This window comes from Centroberyx affinis, unplaced genomic scaffold, assembly GCF_046629955.1.
Source record: "Centroberyx affinis isolate AG114_WGS23_722 - 3 ecotype Tasmania unplaced genomic scaffold, CSIRO-AGI_Caff_v1 ptg003302l_1, whole genome shotgun sequence".
NCBI lineage: Eukaryota > Metazoa > Chordata > Actinopteri > Beryciformes > Berycidae > Centroberyx > Centroberyx affinis.
The window spans coordinates 78,354-95,867 of record NW_027281310.1 but is presented as its reverse complement, the minus strand read 5'-3'; the positions used below and the strand labels follow the sequence as shown (position 1 = coordinate 95,867).

At 42.1% G+C, this 17,514-nt stretch overlaps 1 protein-coding gene across 1 annotated transcript in view; it reads right to left on the bottom strand.

The window, feature by feature from the left end:
• Positions 1–17,514, bottom strand: part of nyap2a (neuronal tyrosine-phosphorylated phosphoinositide-3-kinase adaptor 2a) — a 57,836-nt gene that overhangs the window by 16,998 nt on the left and 23,324 nt on the right. The window contains 3 exon segments of the mRNA XM_071538579.1: positions 1,634–1,771; positions 5,513–6,589; positions 16,209–16,528. Of these exon segments, the coding sequence (XP_071394680.1) occupies positions 1,634–1,771; positions 5,513–6,589; positions 16,209–16,528 (1,535 nt within the window).

Genomic DNA, 17,514 nt, shown 5'->3' with positions numbered 1-17,514 from the left:
ACAATTTTCCGGTCTCTGCTTCTCAAACAAAGTTGCTACACAGGCAAAGCTTAAACCTGCAATAAGCAATTTCAGACCCTGTAGCCAGTCCTGAAGCTATGGTGTGCTACATGGAGATTTCCGTGAGACGTGATGATGTAAACAAACAGCCACACAGCAGTAGCTTATTGTTGTTTTCACCTCCTTCCTGAAGCTTGTTGTCATGTTCGGCCTGAGTTGTAGCTTTTCCTTTTTTTAAAACTAGCTCTTCTCCTCTCTCCCCCTCCCCTCCCTGAAAAACATTCTGGTAATGGCGGAATCGATGAAGCGAGCGAGTAAACTTGTTCAAGTAAACTTGCTCCCTGCCTCTTCACTTGTCATTGTGGGTCATGTGACCTTCAGTGGGAGAAAAATCTGGCAAAGTTCGACTGGTAACGGGCGATATTTCTCTGTAGGTACGTATATTTTAGCCATTAGCCTTCATGCACAGTTTGTCCTTAAGGGCTTCCGTCACCCAGCAGTTTTGCTGTGTGTGTTTACAAAACGTGTTGCGGTTTCTGACGCCCTCTAGTGGTCTAAAAATCGCTTAGTGTAACTTTAAGATAAGAGTGACAAGGTAGACCACCAAATGTCAGGAGCAGAGTTACTTCCTAGAAATGGACCATCATCCGTTGTTTGTAACTATTTCGGATTTAGGGCAAGTGATGTTGATCAGGTACAAATACTATGCAATACTATGTGTTTTAGGGTTGCGTCAGCAACAACCTATTTAACCACCTGCAAAGCCATCACAAATTCAAATATGATGAATGCATGAAGGCCAAGAACAATGTTGCCACCCCACAAAATCCTTCCCCAATATAGTCCCATAATTGGGACCTCTCCTTATCCTTCCAGCTCCCGCAGACATGTACAAATAACCAAGCAAATCACATTCCATTTGGCGAGAGACATGTACAGTAAACACTGTAAACAATGAGAGAAAATTGGAAAACAGGCTGGAAAAAAGATCTAAGATTCTCTCACACAATCATTTCTCCAATGTGGCATTGCCTGCGCTACATGCAAAGCATAGAGGGGAAGCAGAGGAGGATGTCTCAGCTGCTGAGTATTCAGCAGTATTCAGCTGACCTGTGGTCAAGCAGACAATTCATTACATCAATAACAATTATACAATAAAGTAATTTTTTCCACAAAACCAAACTAGCCAGTCAATTGCCAACGGCCTGACGGAAGTGATGTCGGCATGGGTTTGCAGGAGGAGACACTTGTTTGCATCGCCACAGAAAATGGGTCCAACATGGTTAGGGCGGTCTCTCTAGATATTAGTATTATTATTGTTAATATTCAAAAAAATAATTAATAATGACAATAATAATATTAATAATGGTAAATATGATTTGTATTAAATGTGTGTACAGAGGCAGCCTAGGTTTATTCTGCGCTGTGATCCATGATTCAAGTTAAGATACTGTACATCAGGGAGGATGAAACTAATTTACTATTACATGAAAAGAAGGCAATATCTAATTTTGCAGTGGAATATACTGTATATATTGGAACAAGTGTTACATATTTTGAAAGCATTGACTGTAGTTTGGACAAATGTGTTAAATCAATTGTAAGCCTAAATGATAAAACAATAAATTAATCTGCTCACCTCCTCCTCCTCCCAGCATCATAGTGGGGCTGACAGAGGACCTCCCCATCCTACTGGAGGCAGGGCTTGATTGTCCATCCCATTCCCTCTCTCTGTCCTTACTGTCATGTCTGGGAAGTGACCTGGAATCTCCTGCAGAGACAAAAGAAGAAAAATGGAAATGGAGGGAATCCTCCCGATTTTCCCGGGAGACTCCTGATTTTCTCCTGGGATCTCATTTCCCCCATATTTTGATCAAATTTCGTATGACACTCCCAGTCCAGCTTGTCTTTCCCTTATAAAACAAAGGATGTGTTTCACACCACCATGCCTACAGCTATCACTGTGTGGCCTACCCTAATCAACATTAATCAACAAATAAACATCAAAGTGTGAAGAATTTGCAGTGCTCTTCAGAGACAGGATCCTCCTCCTGCTCACTTGACCCAATCCCCACCACCTTTTAACGGTGTTTAATTGTATAAAAGATGAAGTGCTGCCGATTGTAAATCATTATCTGTTTGCTGGTATGTTCCCCTGACACTGAAAACTGTATTTGTGAAACTTCAAGAAAAGTAACCTAGAGCTTTTAGTGCTTAACAGGCCATTTTAGGTAAATTTCAAATCTTTCTTTTATAAGCAACATCCTTGAGAAATTAGTTGTGCTCACCACAGCACCGAGACAGCTCTAGTTAAAGTTGTAAATGACCTGAGATTGAACATGGATGATAAGACTCTCTCAATCTTCTCTCAAGTACTTTTAGACTTAAGTGCGGCTTGTTAGACCCGCAAACGTAACATCCCACGAACGTAATAAACCACAAACGTAATACAAATCTGCAGCTTTTAATGTAATAATCCCACTAATGTAATACGTTTCCCACAAGCGTAATAGCAGTTGCCTACCACAAACGTAATACGGAATTTCCCGCAAACGTAATAACTATTACGTAATAACTATTACGTTTGCAGGGATTTGGTACGTTTGCGGGAAGGTGAAAATCTTCAGCTTTCAAAATTGTAATAACTTCCCACAAATGTAATAAATCATTAATATAATCAAAATCTGCAGCTTATACAAGTTGCTAACTCTAAATGTCTTCAACAGCCAATGACATTTTCTTCCCACACATTCTTGTCCTTTAGATTCTCGCCTGTTTAGACTGATTAAGTGTTGTGTATACAAATGAGCAATAAATCCGAATCATATTTATTCCAGATTTATTCCAGGTTTTATTACAAAGCCAAGTGTAAAAAATCTCAGCTAAAGCCAGAAATCACACATTAACAGCATCTACTCGTAAACGGCGACTCGCATTCGCTCCCGATCGCACCGGTCCTGAGTGATTTTCAGAGGCGGTCGCTGTACTGGGCGGTCGCGCTGTGAATACCCTTCCAGGCTGCTTGCAGCTTTAATTCTATTTGTATTCTTTGTATCACTTCAGTTAATATTGAAATAACTCAATAGGAGTACCGTGTTTTCTTCTGTTGCTTATCTATACTGCTACACAGATCTTCCAGATAGGACATGTTTGATTTGGGAGGTCTGTAAACACATCCAATAAGCATTGGTAATTCATATGGCAACTGTATTTGTACCCATATTACCTCTACTTGACCAACACAAAGGTTATCTCTCCTTTGAAGGCAAATATGATTTTGAATATATAAAACCACTCCTCCTCCATACCTATCTCTTCTCATCATATTGAATCCCTCATGGTGAATCTGTCCATCATTAATTGTTTTAAGTGATGCTTACGGACCTGACCGCATCACTGTCGTGCCAATAATGACGGTAACGCACACCCTCTTGTGTAATATTGCGATTATACAACAGTTACCAAAAAAAATAAAAGACATAATCATAATGTATTGATATTGTGGGGCAATTCGCTCTCAAAATAAAAAACTTTTTGCTAGTGTTATCTCCATTTCCCTGGAAATACATGGGGTCTGACTAATAACTGGAAAACAATCAGTCACGTCAGTAGACTCCTATGTAATGGAACCTAATTTACTGCTCCAGAAAGTAGGCGGAGCCTTAGTAACGACCTGCAACAGACGAGTTCTAGTCCCTGTTGAGTCAGCAGCCAACTGGAGCTAATGCTTTCTAGAGATCGTGGGATTTCCCAAACTGAATAAATACCACACATATAAACACAAAACTGCCTTGTTAGCTCAATCTTGTTGTAACTAAGATATCTGCTGAAAAAAATAAATTTTCCATGGACAGATTTAGCTACTATGACCGTGAACTTCACATGTATTTTTAAGCTAGTAGCGCCGTGTCACCGACTCACCGGACAGCTGATGGAGGATGCAGAGCGTCTGGAACATCAAGGCTGAACAGAGTTAGCGTAGCGTTATATTTAAATATATTGTATGATAATATATGGCGGAGTAATATTTTTAGTGATGAGCACGGCTAGGTGTGCTGTCATGCTGATTTGATCACGTTCTAAATGTCTAGTTGACCAATCAGATTGCTTGGTCGGAACTACCTGTTGTATAATCATCTGTCCATAATCATGCCCTTTTCCCTCTCCTCTATCCTCCTGTTCCTCCCCTCCTCTCTCTCCTCCATCTCTCCATCCCTATCATCTGTCTCTTGTCTTTCCCCTCCTCCCAGTCTGCTGACAGCATTAAGGAAATTGCTTTGCCAGCAGATGAAAGCTTTTCAATTATTTTAGCTTCAGAGACGAGCTGTCTGCAGGCAGACTGCTGGACTGGACGATAAAGAGAGAGACATAAGCACAAAGTGAGAGACACAGAGGGACAGACAGAGAGACACAGCAAGAGACGTGGAGAGAGACAGACAAATGAAGAGAAGCAGTATGACAGGGACAAGAACAAACGTAGAGAAACAGGAGGATTGACACAGTAGATTGAGACAATAGAGAAAAAGGGAGGCGAGAAAGCATATTAGACTGTTTGGCAGTCTGGACAGAGTCCAGACTGCCAAACAACTCCATTTAGGGTTAAATAATTGTGTGTGTGTGTGTGTGTGTGTGTGCTCTCTTTGTGTATCAGGATGCAGCCAGAAAAAGGGTCAGCCATGCTGTTACAAAACACAGTGAGCATTATACTATCTGTCCAATCACTGTCATAAGGCCTGATCTACAAATCTACAAAAAGGCTGTGAGTGTAAAAACACATGAGATGTAGTGAAGCTGATCTGCTAACAGGGTGTGCCGAGGATTGCATCACTCAAAAGTACCAGTCCTTTTTTGTGGATTTGTCTTAATTGGTGTGATTGCTGTAAGCATGAAGCATGTATAATGAGAATACAATAGGTCCAAGAATTTACCAATGGGCCACCCTGCACATCAGGGGAGAGTGAGGTGATACGATTGCCAAAGGAAACAGCAAACTTAGTATTTGACAGGCAGGAGGAAATCCAATCAAGAGAGATATACCTGTTTAAGCCTGTCAATTAAGATGGTCTGGTTGATGGTGTTGAAAGCTGTGCTTAAATCAAGCAGTAGTAAAATGGACCATTTTCCCTCATAAGCATACATTAAAACTTAAATACAATTTAAATACAATTTAAACTTAGTAGGAACAAAATTTAGTGGACAAGTGGAGTGGACTTCTTTCACAACACTGTGTCCTACATGACCAGGGGAGAAAAAGCTTCAAAACTGCTCATTACAGCAGAATTACTTACTACTAAAAGACCTTAGGGTTATGATGCTTCTGTGAAATAAGGTCAGAGAAATAAGCCGCTTGCATTCTTAATACATTTTTGACATTTCAGCATTAATTCCTTCATAGTATTGTAGGCCACATAGTTTTTCAGCCTTGCTTTAACATTTGTTCCTTCTACATTCTTCGGTAGTTGTTATCCAGTAGGATAGTTATATCAGTAGTAATGAGTTAATTAATACTCACCCTCTCCATCCCTCCCCTTCCTCCCTCCTGATCCTTTCTTCAGCATCTGTCTCCCAGAGCTGAATAAGTTATTCAGCTCATCCAGAGGGCTGGTTGGTGTTCGTGATCTTGTTGACACATTCTGCATGGAGCCATGGGCTGAGGAGGAGTTACTGAGCTTAGCACCTCCTTCCTGGGCCCTCTGGGAGGAGGACGAAGAGGAGGAGGACGAACGGGGCATGCTTCCTCCTGCCATCAGAGCATCATACGGAGGAGGTCGCTTTAGACTGAGAGGAGTCAGACAGCGACCCATGCTAACAGGGGAGGGACATGCCGATTGGCTGCGGGGGTAACCATGACCACCATGGGAGGAGCTAGAGGACTTATACAGATTGGAGGGGAGGGGAGGAGCAGAGGAGCGGCCTGAGGAGGTGATGGTGTGAGTAGAGGGGAGATCTCTATCTCGCTCCCTGTCTCGCTCCTTGCGGTGGTGGGTGGAGCTTTGTGGTGTTTCAGTGGGTGTGCCCCCAGATTTGCTGTAGCCAACATTTTCCAACATGGGCAGCCTGGTGACATCTAAAGGGGTCAGAGGTGACTCATCAGAGTTTGGTGAGCACTGAGCAGGGGCAGGGGGGAAGACCAGGAGCGGTGGGCGATGAGTGAGGAGGTTGGGGAAGGGAGGAGGGATATCGCACAGAGACCCGCGGGGAGTGGATGAATGGCTGGATTCAGGGTCCATGACCATAGTTTGGCCACTGTTGTCCCATTTGGAGTCCTGTAAGAAGTCATCCAACATGGGGTACTTCATCTCCTCGTACACCGACTCACTCTGTTCATCTTCCAAAGTTTCCTGTCCTTTGAGGTCTCGGAGGATGTTTCCCACCATCTCAATGTAAACGGGCTCATCGTCATCCGTATCTCTAGATGCTGGACTCTGGCTTTGGGAGGAAGATTTCTCCCTTCGCAAGGAAGACTTCTTGTTGCCATGGTTACGGATGTAGGACTCGTCAAAGGAGGTGCTGAGTTGGGTGTTGGGATTCCTTTTCGGTTTAGGAGGAGGCATCTTCTTATACTCCTCACTGTAGGGATGACACTTACCTGCAGACAGACAGATAGTGATATTATAACTACAGAAAGACACTGAATACCTGACAGACAGAGAGCCTGACAGGCAGTTACCATCAGCTCCTCCCTGAAACCTTGCTAAATACCACATCATACCATAACAATTGTTCTATTCATACCCCTCTGACTATTGATGTTGATGGCATCAAGTAAAAAATTCTTCACATCACTAAGGGCATTGTATTTGTATATGTATTTTTTCAACCAACCAAATTATTTGTATTTGTCTTTGTATAAAATTCGGAAGTAGATTGGGCTTAAACTGGAAGTGGGTGCGGTTTAGACAGAAACATTAAAAATCCCCCAAATTCTTATTTTTTTCCCTTGTAATCATTGCTATTGCTATTGTTTAGATATTAAAGCATTAAACTGGTGATTTAACATTGACCTATCAATACTAATGAAATATTAAATTTTTAAAGCTTTTTAAAATCTCTACCCTGAACTGTCTTTACAAATCCAAATATATTTCATCATCTTCACTCTGCTCCTCAATCTACTCTATGCAGCTGGAACCTGAAAATTTAATAACCCCACCTGAAAACTAAAAAATTGTGTCAAAAGTACAACTATGGTAATGTTTTTATACTTTTGAATATGGTATTCAGATTTGGTTATGTCCCGACTCTCTAGTTATCGCTTATCAATCTGAAAGAGCAGGTATTTTGATACTTCCACTGCACATAAAAATGTGCAGTGAAAGTAGAAAAATGTATTAACCAAACTCCAACCTGGTTTTCATTCCTCACCTTGCTTCACGGTCTGTAGCTAGACTGCCTAACTAGGGTTTGATTATCAGAACATTATTTCCATGACGGTCTTTGTGCAATTTTTTTACCTCCGCAAATTGGTAGTCAAATCTAAGTATTTTTTTAACACTCAATAATAAATTTAAGTAATTAAATATAGCTGCTAGCAGCGATGGCTGGGTTCATGCCAGGACAGCAGCCAGAGCTGAAACGTGGAAGTTTGCATTAAGATTACTGTTAGTTTTGTCATATTAGGCTGTTGAGCCATCAGACCCCAAGCTATCAAGTTCTGATACTGAAGGTAATAGCAAGTAACAATGTGTCAATATCCAACTTGGTATTGGCTTTACTGTGTTTAGCTGTACACTCAAAATGCTGCTGTTGGGTTAGGATTAGGGTTTCCAGGCAAACCTTGAGGGTCCTTATGGCAAATTTGTAGAGTACGGTCAGCTGGACATGTGTACCAAGTTTCATGTAAATCGGACAAATGGTTTACCATCATGGGAAAGAACCCAAAGAGAAAAACAATAATAAATGTAGCCACAAGCGGCAATTTGAGGATTCAAACCTTTTTGCGCTCAACAGAAGGAATCAGCTCAATCGGCCAAAATTAAAGCCGCGAGCAGCAACGAGCGGGTTTCAGGCTTCACAAAGGTGAGCAAAGTCACTTCAGCTAGTTTAAGTCTGTTTAAAGAAGGAGTGAGACCAATCACACACTTTTTTCATCATCACAGAGCCTGCAGCATTTCAATAATTGCGCACTCAAAGTTCGTCCTCCCTCCATCGGATTTGAACGAAACTCGGTGTGTATGTTCAGGAAATAGCACAGGATGTCTCCAGTGAGTTTAATCAGGATTGCTCAAAGGCATCTTGAGTTATGAGCAAATATGTGATAGGCCACGCCCACTTGCACCGATCAATATGGCATTTCAGATTTTGGTTAATACTTGCCCCCAGAGCATGCACACCAATTTTGGTGAATTCTGTCCATAGGGTTTTCAGATACACGTTTGTGGCATTTGTGGCGCCCCATATGGGTCGGGCTCAAAATGCTTTGGTAGACCTATTCCCAAACACGGACTGAAGTTACCTACCAAGATTTATGATGATCAGACAAATGGTTAATGAGTTATGGCCAATATTTGCTAAGCCCCGCCCTTTGCGAAGATATTTTGGTTGATGGCGGCCATGTTTTTCGACCGATCTTGCTCATTTATAATAGAAATGTGTATCGCAGTCCCCCAAGGCCATATACCAAATTTGGTGTTGACAACGTCAAAATCCAAAAAGTAGATGTCACATTACTGTTTTTCACATTAGAGGCTTTTTTGTAGAGCACATTCAGCTGGACTTGTGTGTCAAATTTCAAGTCAATCGGACTTACGGTCTGAGGGGCGTGGCCTTTCCAAAATTGCATTTTTGGGCCTTAATTACAGCGGCACCATCTGGCCGATTGGGCTCATATTTCTTGGGAAGCATTTGCAATTAATTTCCAGTTATTGGGCCAGGTTTCATGGTTTTCACTCATTCCAGCTCACGGCAATTTGAGCCGCGGCAGAAGACAAATAATAATAATAAACCGGCACAAAAACAATAGGGTTCTACCCCTTCGGGGTTTGAACCCTAATAAAAAAGTACCAGAACAAAAATGTATTAATTAATTTATTAATAATAATCACAAAGTGCAAACTTAATATACAGTGGTGGCCAAAATTATTAGAACACTTGGCATATTTAAGAGGTTTCAGTTGTTTTTGTTGAATTGGCCATTAAAATACCCATAAAATGAATGAAATATCTACAAAGTCATCATTATGCTCTATAAACCATAGAATAGAGCCATCATAAGGAGATTTAGGTCATTTTCCTTACAAAAAACAAGCTAGGCCTATTTCACTGTCAATGTCACACAATCATGTTCCTTCACAGAAGAAGCCAAATTACTTGTGTAATCATTGTCAGGTGTGATCGTGGTTAAATTGATGGTGATGCAAGAGTCTTAGGACACAGCTGTGTGATTCTTTTGAATGTACAAGGCCTATCCTGCTCATTAAGTGATTGGTAACATCAGGGTTTTGTCACTGAGGCCACACCACCAATTGGTATAAATTCAAAGCCTCTAGAAGTAGTCTTGAAGCACATGTTGCTCTTTGAACATGGCTAAGGTGAAGAAGGAGCTAACGAGTGAGCAACGGGTTCGAATAAAGGCCCTTTTTGATGCTGGCTGGAGTTACCGCCGCATAGCCAAGGACTTGAGATGCAGTCCAAGCACAGACAGGCAAGTGAAGCATCTCATAATTCTCAGTCTTAAGGACCGAAGAAAGACCTCACGAGAACTGCGTGACGAGATCAACACCACGATGACTAACGGTGCAACAGTGTCTTCAAGAACTGTGCGTCGGAAACTGGGAGAAGAAGGACTTGTTGGCAGAATAGCAGCAAAGAAACCATTACTGAAAGAGAAAAATAGAGTGAAACGCCTGAAATTTGCAAAAGAACACAAGAAATGGAGAAAGGAAGATTGGTATAAAGTGTTGTGGACCGATGAGTCCAAGTTTGATCAGTTTGGCAACAAGCGAAGAGTGTATGTTCGACGGAGGGAGGGGAGAGATATAAACATGAGTGTCTCTTGCCAACAGTTAAACACGGAGGGGGTAGTATTATGGTGTGGGGTGCCATTTCAGCCTCAGGAACAGGTGACTTAGTGAAAATTGATGGCATCATGGATAAGAAAGTATACCACAACATTCTGGTGAGGCCCCTGTGTTCCCACAGGGGCTCGATGGAGTTTGGATCGGGCGGTTGGGCCGGCCGGTCTGTCGGAGGCGGCGCTCGTCTCTGTGGACTCATCGGTCGGTTGTTGTCTTGGGGGACGGGGGCTGTTCCGTGCGTGGAGTTAGCAGGAGGCTGGGGTTTTCTTGCGGAGGTGTGCGCCTGGGGTCTGCGGGGCTGTCATTGCTGTGTGTGGGGGATTCTTTGATGGGCAGGGGGTTTGGGGAGTGGAGCAGTTGTTTGGAGTGGAGGCAGTGGTTTGTGGCATTGTCGGTGTCTTGGCTGTGCCTTTTTTGATTGGTTTGGTGCTGCCTTGGCGGGTGGAGGCATCGGTTTCTTTCGGGGGCATGGAGATTTTTTGGGGGCTCCAAACTTATGAACTTTTGAATGGCAGTGTACTTGTAACCTATCTCCTTTTTAACGTTTATTTTGTAATTGTGTGTCTTATTCATTACTTTATTCAATCAATTTCACTTATTAGTTGTAATTGTAAGAACAATTTGTTTTGTCTGGCTTTCATGTGGCTCGGCACACACTTTTATCTGTTTGCATCTGTTTTTAGTTGTATTTCTGTTTGTTTTCTAGTTGTATCCATTTATCTCCTGTATCACCTTTTATTCTATTTTTTTTTTTTAACAGTTTTATTTATTTGATTGTGATACTTCTGCATCATTGTCTCTTTGGGTTTTTATTGTATGTAAAGCACTTTGTAAACATTGCTTTTAGAAAAGTGTTATACAAATAAAGTTATTATTATTATTATTATTACTAACTTGTTCAGGCCATAGGACAAACATAATCACCAACCGTACCATATATAAGCAGACAAGAAATAAGGAAAACAGAAGATTCTTCAATAACAAAAAAATAGGCCCAATGGAAACATATCCACGCCATTCAGTTTGGCACATTATATTCATCAGTCAGGCCATACGGCACACGTTCATTAAGTTCAGGTGAATAATCAGTCAGAAGCTTGGATGTGGCGTGTGTGAGTGTGAGCTATGCGTCATACGGCGCTGATGAGCTTGCAATTGTATCAAAATGGCTTCTCGTAAGTGTAGCAATCTAAAGAAAATAATACTCCCAGAGAATGAGGAAATGTCAGTTATGTGCCCTCTATGGGACAGTAGAAATCTACGGCAGTAGGTAGAGTAACCCATAGAGAGGTCATTATTAAGTCATAGGGGATGAAGGAGCACTGGACTGGATTTCATTCACCAAAATCTCAGCATCATTGGGAGAGTCAAACCTTAGTTTAGTGCCTCTATGGTCAGTGGATAGAGTCACTGGGAAAAACAAGGCATACCTTATTCCCAGGGTTTGCAGCTTCTTTTTTACTGGTAGAAATGCCCTGCGTTTGGACTGAACAGCTTCACTGAAGTTGGGAAAAAAGTAAATTATTTTATCCTTAAAGTGGAGCTCTCCTTTCTCACGTGGCAGGCGCAGGACCTTGATCTTATCTTTATAACTCAGGAATTTTACAATAATAGGACAAGCAGGATGCTTCTGTAGGTCAGAGAATCCTATGGCTTCTCTCCAGGCGACGCAGGAGTGGAAAGTGTTCAGCACCCAAAAGGTTAGGAATCAAGCGGCTCAAAAAAGCCACCGTGTCCGTTCCTTCAGATCCCTCTGGTACTCCAACAATCACCAGATTTGATTGTCTGCTCTTGTTTTCCAAGTAGTCCACCTTCGATTTAAGTGAAGCTAGATCATTCTCCAACACTTTTATGTGTTTTTGTGCATCAACTGCATCATCTTCATTTCTACTCACTCGTTGCATCTCAACAAATCGCTCAGCTGTTAGTCATGGCGTTGTCAAGCGGAGTGACCTTTCTTTCAATTCCATGGAGATTTAAGAGGACTTGCTGTCCTCAATTGCTTGTAAAAGTTTTTCTATTGTGCACTCACCCGCCATATTTCAAACGCAGGTGCACATAACAGGTAAATAGGTTGGCAGTGTAGAGCATTGCAATAAACTACTATTCAGTCTTTATCTGTCATAGTGTTCAGTCCTGTTTCGAATCTATAGTTAAGTATATTAAATGCTCATTTCAAAAATACATTTCAAATGTCCTGGGAGTTCAATATAGGTTTGGACAGATCGGTCAAATCTTTGGACCAAGGGATCAAGGTTTGGTTTCTTTAAAAGTGGACTGCATGTTTAAAAACACAAGGGAAAATGTCTTTCTCTAGAGAACTGTTAAGAATAGATAAAATACTGGGCCCAACTGTGTCAATAACCACTTTAAGAAATTTAGTGGGAATAATGTCAAGAATGCACATGGTTGATTTCATGTGGGATATAGTTTTAAATAAGACAGTGATACAGGTTAAAAACTTAAAATAATTATAGATGTCCCTGTTGGCAGGTATAACCCAGTCATGGGGGGTAATTTACTGTCGTATCTAACATGACGGCACCCCGAGAGGCAGCCACGCAGCCTTGTATGGTGTCTCGTGTGTTTGTTTGTTGTGTTTGTTAAGCTCACGCACAGCAACATAGTTCGGATTACTTTCGATTGTAATGAGCTCTTATATGTTAGGAGCTTACTACCACAAAACTTTTCAATGGAATTTCTGTGTATTTCTGAGGAAATGCTACAAAAGAACTCACCAGGTGATCATCAGTTATTCTCCCACAACAATGGGACGCGCAAGCGGAGAGCCTGTGAAAGGCAAGGCGGCTCCTTCATGCCACTTCGGGGGCGCAGCTTCCGACCGGCATTTCCTGGCTTATTTCTTTCCAATGTATGCTCTCTCAGCAACAAAATAGACAAACTGCAACAGCTGGTAAGCAAGATAAAGGACTTTTCCACATCTGCATTCTGCTTCACTGAAACTTGGTTAAATGAAACTACTCCCGGCGCTGCAGGGGAACTGCCTGGGTTTTCATTAATCAGAGCGGATCGCGATTCCACACTTCGTCAGAAAACCAGATGCGGAGGAATATGTTTTTATATTAACCAAGGACGGTGCAGTGATGTGTCTGTCCCGAGCTGCAAAGTGTTATCAACTGCAAGCCATTCTACTTCCCCCTGTGAATTTGCCTCTAAAATACTGGTTGGTGTGTACATCCCCCTCTGGCCAATGCTCGCTCAGCACCACAGCTGGCAGACCAGATTATGGAGGTAGAACAGAAACACCTGGACTCTCCAGTCATCATTATGGGAGACTTCAACCATATCAATCGGAGTGCTGAACTCCCAAAATACAAACAGCTGATCAAAGGCCCCACCAGAGAAGGCAAAACCCTGGACAACTGCTACAGCACCATCAACGATGCAGGCGACTATCCATGCCCCACTTGGAAACTCTGACCATGCCCTCATCCACCTAATTTCCTCACACAGGCAAAAGCTTAAAACTGCCATGCCTGAGGTAAAATCAGTGAGAACATGGTCCAAGCTCTGCTTTTAACACAGCTCAATGCCCCCCCGCCTAACCCTAACCCTTCTTCCATTTCTGGTCAGCTCTTTAGTGCCTGAGTGGACTCATTAGCCAGGGCTGTGTTCTTCTAGTTGACTTTTTGTCTTTGTAGGTCCTGGAAAGAGTCCAGTCGGCCAGAGTCACTCCTCTTCTCAAGAATCCTACCATCTGATGTCAAAAAATACAGAGCAGCCACACTCCTCTCTCTTCTCTCCAAAACTCTGGAGTCCTTCCTCTAATATTCTCTCTCAATCTCTTCACAGAAGCGATTGAGATTGAGATTGAGATTGAGATCTTATTATAATAAATATTAATAAGACAATTATTTCATCTACACTGAAATAAAATGTAAACGCATGTTTATTTGGATTAGGAATGGAATATGTTTGTAGGATATTGAAATTATGGAAAAATTTATTGTTTAGTACTTAATAAGACTTGTGATAAAGGCTTTGGTGAAGAAACACTGCGTCAAGTCACTGTGTCATTTCTCTCCCCCTTTTCAGGGGTACAACACTCTCATCAGTTCAACCTCCTAGACCTATCTGCTACTTTCCCTATTCTTCTCTGCTATTGTATACAATGTAAACCACCAAATGCAGATCCTCACCACCCTTGCTGATCTAGGGATCTCTGGACCTGCTCTCTCATGCATCATCTCCTACCTCTTGGACAGCACTTATCAGGTATTGTGAAGAGGAACTCTGTGCTCACATCCCAGCCTGCCTGTCATCTTCAGTTGGATGTCTGCCCACCACCTCACACCCAGTCTCAACAAGACTAAACTGTTCTTTGTCCCTGGAAAACCCTGCCCTCTACAAGGCTTCTCCATCACTATTGACCAGACCACACTGACTCCTGCCCAGACTGCCAAGAATCACAGTGTGGCTCTAGACAACCAACTATCATGGGAGGCCCACATTTCAGCAGGTTTGCATCCTCCAGGCCATGGTCCAGTCCTACACCCCATTATCTCCACACTGTGGTCTAATCCTAGACCTCCGTGTCATGATGACAGTGTGGTCCATATTTCTTTCACCTCTTCTCGATAGTAAGAGAGAGGAAGAGAGGAGGAAGAGAGAGTAGACTTGAATCTAGGTCAGCAAAACAACATGAATGAATTCTACAGTAATCAGCACACAGTCGCGATGCACTCTTCTTTCTCTCAGCTATCTCTGGATGCCTCTCTTTCCCTCTCTCTCTCTCTCTCTGTGTCATTCTGTCTGCCCTACTCACACAGTGGCTATATTTCATTTAAGTACGAAACACCACACGCAGGACTGCAAAGCAGATGTAAATGGTAGCAGATTCAACCAGATTTTGGACAAAAAATGTATAACATATACCAAAATTATCCTTTGATCTTTTTGAGTAATGAGCAGAGCTAGAGGGCCAATTACTCAAGAAGGTCCAAATCAAAGGCGACAGTAACTGGATCCATCCACAACATTGTAGACATACAGACAGTGTTGGGCCGTAAAGGCGCTACAAGTTTAACTACATTTCTCAGTAGCGTGGTGGTAGTGACGCTGTTTTTGAATCAAATAGTGTTTTCAGTAGCGAAGCTGTTTTATTGCTCAAGTAGTGTGGTAGCGTCCACAAAGCAACATTCTCCCAGGCATTTCTAAAGCTCAAGCGCAGCGGAGCTTTCTGTTGCGGTCTGGAATAAAACTAAGGATAGGTACGTGACGCCGGTGCCACACACGGACGAACTGTGTCTGTGCAGCCGATGGAAGCACTTCTGTATGACGGTGACATCACAGACCGATGCATAAGAACCTTATGGGAAGGTAATGATTGTTCCAGGTATTAGTCAAACCCTCAGGTGTTAGCAGGGAAACTGGTTTGGCTTGTGGAAAAACTTTGGATTTTGATTACAAAACGCATAAAAATATAAATTAATGGTCTTACTTTTTTTTCTTTGGCAAGTGACCATGGTATAAGCGGGATAATGCCCTTCGAGGTGTCCATAATCAGAAATTAATGGACTCCGTGGAAGCAACCGTTTCAGGCCTCACCGTCGTCCATTAATTTCTGATAATGGACACCTTGTCAGGCATTATCCCTTACTGAACATACAACAGTTTGCTTTATGTTATTATGTGCAGCACGTTTTTTTGTTTGTTTTTGTTGCCAAATTGGTATTGTTGTAAGAGCAGTTGTTGGCAAAGCCACAGCTTGTTTTTAATAATAAACAACTGAACTGAACATTTTTTTGCTGCCTATTTGTTTGACTGACAGTTTTTCTTGATAACTGAGAGAACATTGATTTGGCATGGCATTTTGGCAAGTTGGTTCAATGTAAAAAAAAAAACAGAAAAAGTAGCTTCGATGTAGCAAACTAGTTTTGCCATGTTGCTTGTAGCTTAGCTAGCTACATTTCTCTGGGGGAGAGCTTCAATGTAGTGGAGCTTCATTTAATGTAGAGTAACTGGTAGCTTAGCTCACTACATTTTCCAAGTAGCTTACCCAACACTGCATACACACACCAATGGTTCACTTCTCAATAATATTATCTGTACCAGAGACTTCTGTAGAAGTAGACAACTTCTGCTGTCATGTCTATGGAAAATCTCTTTAAGTGAAGGTTAAGTCCTGCTTGATAAATTAGTTAATTTGGTTCATTGAGTGAAGTGACTCACCCTCAGCCTGGTCCTGGGGCTCTTTGGTCTCTTTTGTGTCTTTGGGGGTCTTGGTGACCCCTGAGCCTCCATTAACCGTCTCAGAGCTGGTGCTGAGTTTGGTGTTGGGGTCTCTCTTGGGTTTTGGGGGGGGTTGCTTTCGGTTGTGGTTGGCATCGTCGTCGCCTCCACCCACTGAGTGGAGTGACTGAGAGCGTACGGTGAAGCCCTGGGCAGGGGGGGGCAGTCGGTCCTGGGGGGCAGGCATCGTCATGAAACCCATCCTGAAATGTTTCCCAGAATAGGCCCCCTCCGTTGCCCTGGCAACATCTTCACCAATCCTGGAGAGACAAAACCATAATTCCATGTTAGCGTTACCTTACCTTCACAAACCAATATTCTCAAGACTAAGATAATTCAACCCAGTCGCCAGAATAAAATGTTGGCATTTTACGTTTCTGCAAACCCAAATACGTAGAATCTCAACGTTTCTGAACAAAAAATACGCTTCATATCAACATTTCTAGATACGTGTATATCAACGTTATGGTGTTCTAACCGCTTGTGGTGCTTTTGAGGCGCTTTTGGCGTTTTGAGGAAATATAATGAGGGTAGGCTATAATAACCATTTTCTGGTTATGAAATAACATAAATTATATATTTTATTACCCACCACGTATTTCGAGCATGTGGAACAATGAGATCCAATTTTGTTCGGAATCGCTCAGTTCTCGTATATGCGCTTGTTTACGGCCTATGGCCATAATTTAATTTTCTGTGACATGCACACATATTTCCTTTACGAAATATGAACACAAAATTCTTAACAACCCCCGATATGATTGGTTCTTGGTTCCTGTGATAGGAACGGGACGCTGTGATGAGGGAAATTAATGTTTAGAATGTTGCACATTCTCTGCATAATGTTGCGCAGTTTACGTTGTTTACGAGTTTATGAGTTTATGTAAAGTGTCATTTACACAAACCAGATGAAGATTCGTCACCTTAATAGTGCACTTCAGTAATTTACTAATTTAAAGATAAATGATTTTAGCTGGCTGTCACTCCAAAGCCCAGCCCACTCGTTGCCATAACGACGGTAGCCGGACAGATTTGGCCGTGACACAGCGCGTAGCGAAGCTCGTTGATTTCAACGGGGCTCCTTTATTTGACACGATTCATTAATTTATTATTATTCATATTGCACGTCCAAAGGAAATGCAGTCAAACCTGTAGCCTGTCTCAAGTTCCAATCATTCACTTATTCGTCATACCCATTTATATAGGCTACAGTCAATAATAAAGTGTACTTTATTCTTCTTCTTCA